The sequence below is a fragment of the Podarcis gaigeae genome (assembly GCF_964106915.1).
Source record: "Podarcis gaigeae genome assembly, chromosome: 2".
Taxonomy (NCBI): domain Eukaryota; kingdom Metazoa; phylum Chordata; class Lepidosauria; order Squamata; family Lacertidae; genus Podarcis; species Podarcis gaigeae.
The window spans coordinates 25,985,194-25,987,353 of NC_139679.1; the positions used below are offsets into that span (position 1 = coordinate 25,985,194).

At 61.9% G+C, this 2,160-nt stretch overlaps 1 protein-coding gene across 1 annotated transcript in view; it reads right to left on the reverse strand.

Annotated features, from left to right (window-relative positions):
- FAM20A (FAM20A golgi associated secretory pathway pseudokinase) overlaps nucleotides 1-1,339 on the reverse strand; it is a 42,856-nt gene extending 41,517 nt beyond the window's left edge. Inside the window, exon 1 of the mRNA XM_083727615.1 lies at nucleotides 572-1,339. Within this exon, the coding sequence (XP_083583741.1) occupies nucleotides 572-921 (350 nt within the window). The 5' untranslated portion in view covers nucleotides 922-1,339. The remainder of the gene's footprint in view (nucleotides 1-571) is intronic.
- Nucleotides 1,340-2,160: the final 821 nt, after the last annotated feature.

Here is a 2,160-nt window from a genome sequence, read left to right on the forward strand (position 1 = left end):
GTTCAGTGGGATTTAGAAGACACAGAGCCAGTGGAGAAGCAGCAACTCTTCTTGCCCATTGGAGTTTCTGGTCTGCGCTCAAGAAGGCCACTTCTCTGTATCCAGAAGTTGCACATTTTACTCTCAAACAGTAAAAACACCCATAAAAATCCAATCTTCCGCAACTGACATTGCAATGAACTCTTATTCCCCTCACCCACCCCCGGCTGAGAGAAGGGCCTTTCCATTTCCCTTTTGAACAACACCAGCAAGTTTCTAGTCCTTATCGTCGAAACTAACACGCACTGCTTAGGAGTTCCGGGCACTGGTGGGAAAAGAAAGGCGATGATAACGGGGGGAGGATCCGCGGCGGCGGGGTCTCCCCGCCCGGGGAAGCCGGCGAAGCCCCCCACCCCACCCGGCTCTCCCCCCCGAGCAGTGGCGTAGCGTGGGGGTGTAGGGGGGCCGGCTGCACCGGGCGCAACATCTGGGGGTTAGGGGGCGCAAATTACTTGCCTTGCCCCGGGTGCTGACAACCCACGCTACGCCACTGCCCCGGAGGTGTGCTCCCTGTCCAGCCCGGCTTACGCACCTGTTCCAGCGAGCCACTTTGCGACGGTAGTAGCGCAGCGCCTCCTGCCCGCTGAGCAGCTTCTCGGCCGGCCCCTCGGGGGCGCTGTAGAGCGGGTGCGAGAAGAGCCTCCGCAGCTTGGAGCCGGCCGTCTGGGTGCTGCGCTGCTCCGGCAGCCGCGTCCAGGGCTCGGTGCTAGGGAGCCATGCGGCGGTGGCTTCTTCGGCGGGGCAGGAGCAGCCCGGCCCGTGCGCTCCGGCGCGGGCCAGGCGGCGACGCACTTGGGGCCAGAGGTGGAAGTAGAGATCGGCGCTCAGCAGCGCCCCCAGCAGCAGCAGGATGAGCAGCCGGTCTCGCCGGAGCCCCAGCATGGCCAGCCCTGCGGGGGATCGCTGCGCCCTGGAGACGTGGGTGGTGGCACCTTCTTGGCGCCTCTCCGGGCGCGCCGAGGGGCTTCCTGGAGACGAGTCCCGAGGGGCGTGTGTGTGTGTGGCCTCAGGGGAGCCTGGATCCGGAGCCAGACCTCTGCCCCGCGACAGCTGCAGGCACAGGTGAGGCGGTGGGGAGAGCGCAAGGGTCCCTCTTCTCCAGGAAAGCGGCGAGGCTGCGCCTTCGCCAAAGCGCCTCTCCAGTTCTGCCCTGCCCAGGCAGGCAGGCAGCGCAGCGCAGCCTCGGGGAGGATGGATCTTGCTCGGGGAGGGGAAGGAGAGGGAGGGGAGCAGGCACCACTAACCTGACCTACCCCTCTTCTTCCTCCTCCTCCTCCTCCTCCTGCTGCTGCTCAGGGAGAGGTTAGCTCAGAAGCAGCAGCAGCTGCTCCGGAGAGGCCAGCAGATCCTCTTCCAGACGCAGCCTTGCGCTGCTGCCTCCCTGCATTCTTCGCCAGCCCCGAAGCGCCGCCGAAATGTCCTGGGCAAGCCTGAGACAGTTTCTGGGCACGGAGCAGAAGTGGCGCGCACGGCATCCATCGGGGGGAAGGAAAGCTCTCGGCTCCTGAAGCAGCAGCAGCAGCGCCCAGCCCCTCGGCGGAGAGAGAGGCTTATCCACCTTCCGAGAAGGGAGCCACACGCGAGGACATTCCTGCGGGGTGGCCAGAAATGATCTAGCGTCGTCGACGGCTGGCGGGAGGTGTAGTCCTGCCTCCGCACCCACCTCCTCACGCTCGCACGTTTGGCGATGCCCAATAGCTCTTCCCCAAAAAGCAAGCGAGCTTCTAGTCCTCATGACGGTACACAATATTTTTCTCCCACGTGCACATCGCTCCTGGAAGTTCGCGTCAGCTATTGCCAGTGGCTTTGTAAGCCTTTCCATTGGCATGGGATGGGCAACGGCATACTCTTATCAATAACTTAGGTGACAGTGCAGCCTAGTGGGTAGAGTGTGAAACTAGGACCTGGGAGGTTCAAATCCTCACTTGGCCCTGAAGCTGACTGTCAGCCTAACCTTCCTCATAGGGTTGTTGTGAGGAAAATATGGAAAGGGAGAGAAGCATGTATGCCATGTTGAATTTCCTGGAGGAAATCTGGGTTATAAAGGCAAGCGGTCCACCCATCAGCTGAATTGCTTCACAGCTTCAGGAAAGTTAAGATGGTGCCGCCAGAGAGAAGCAC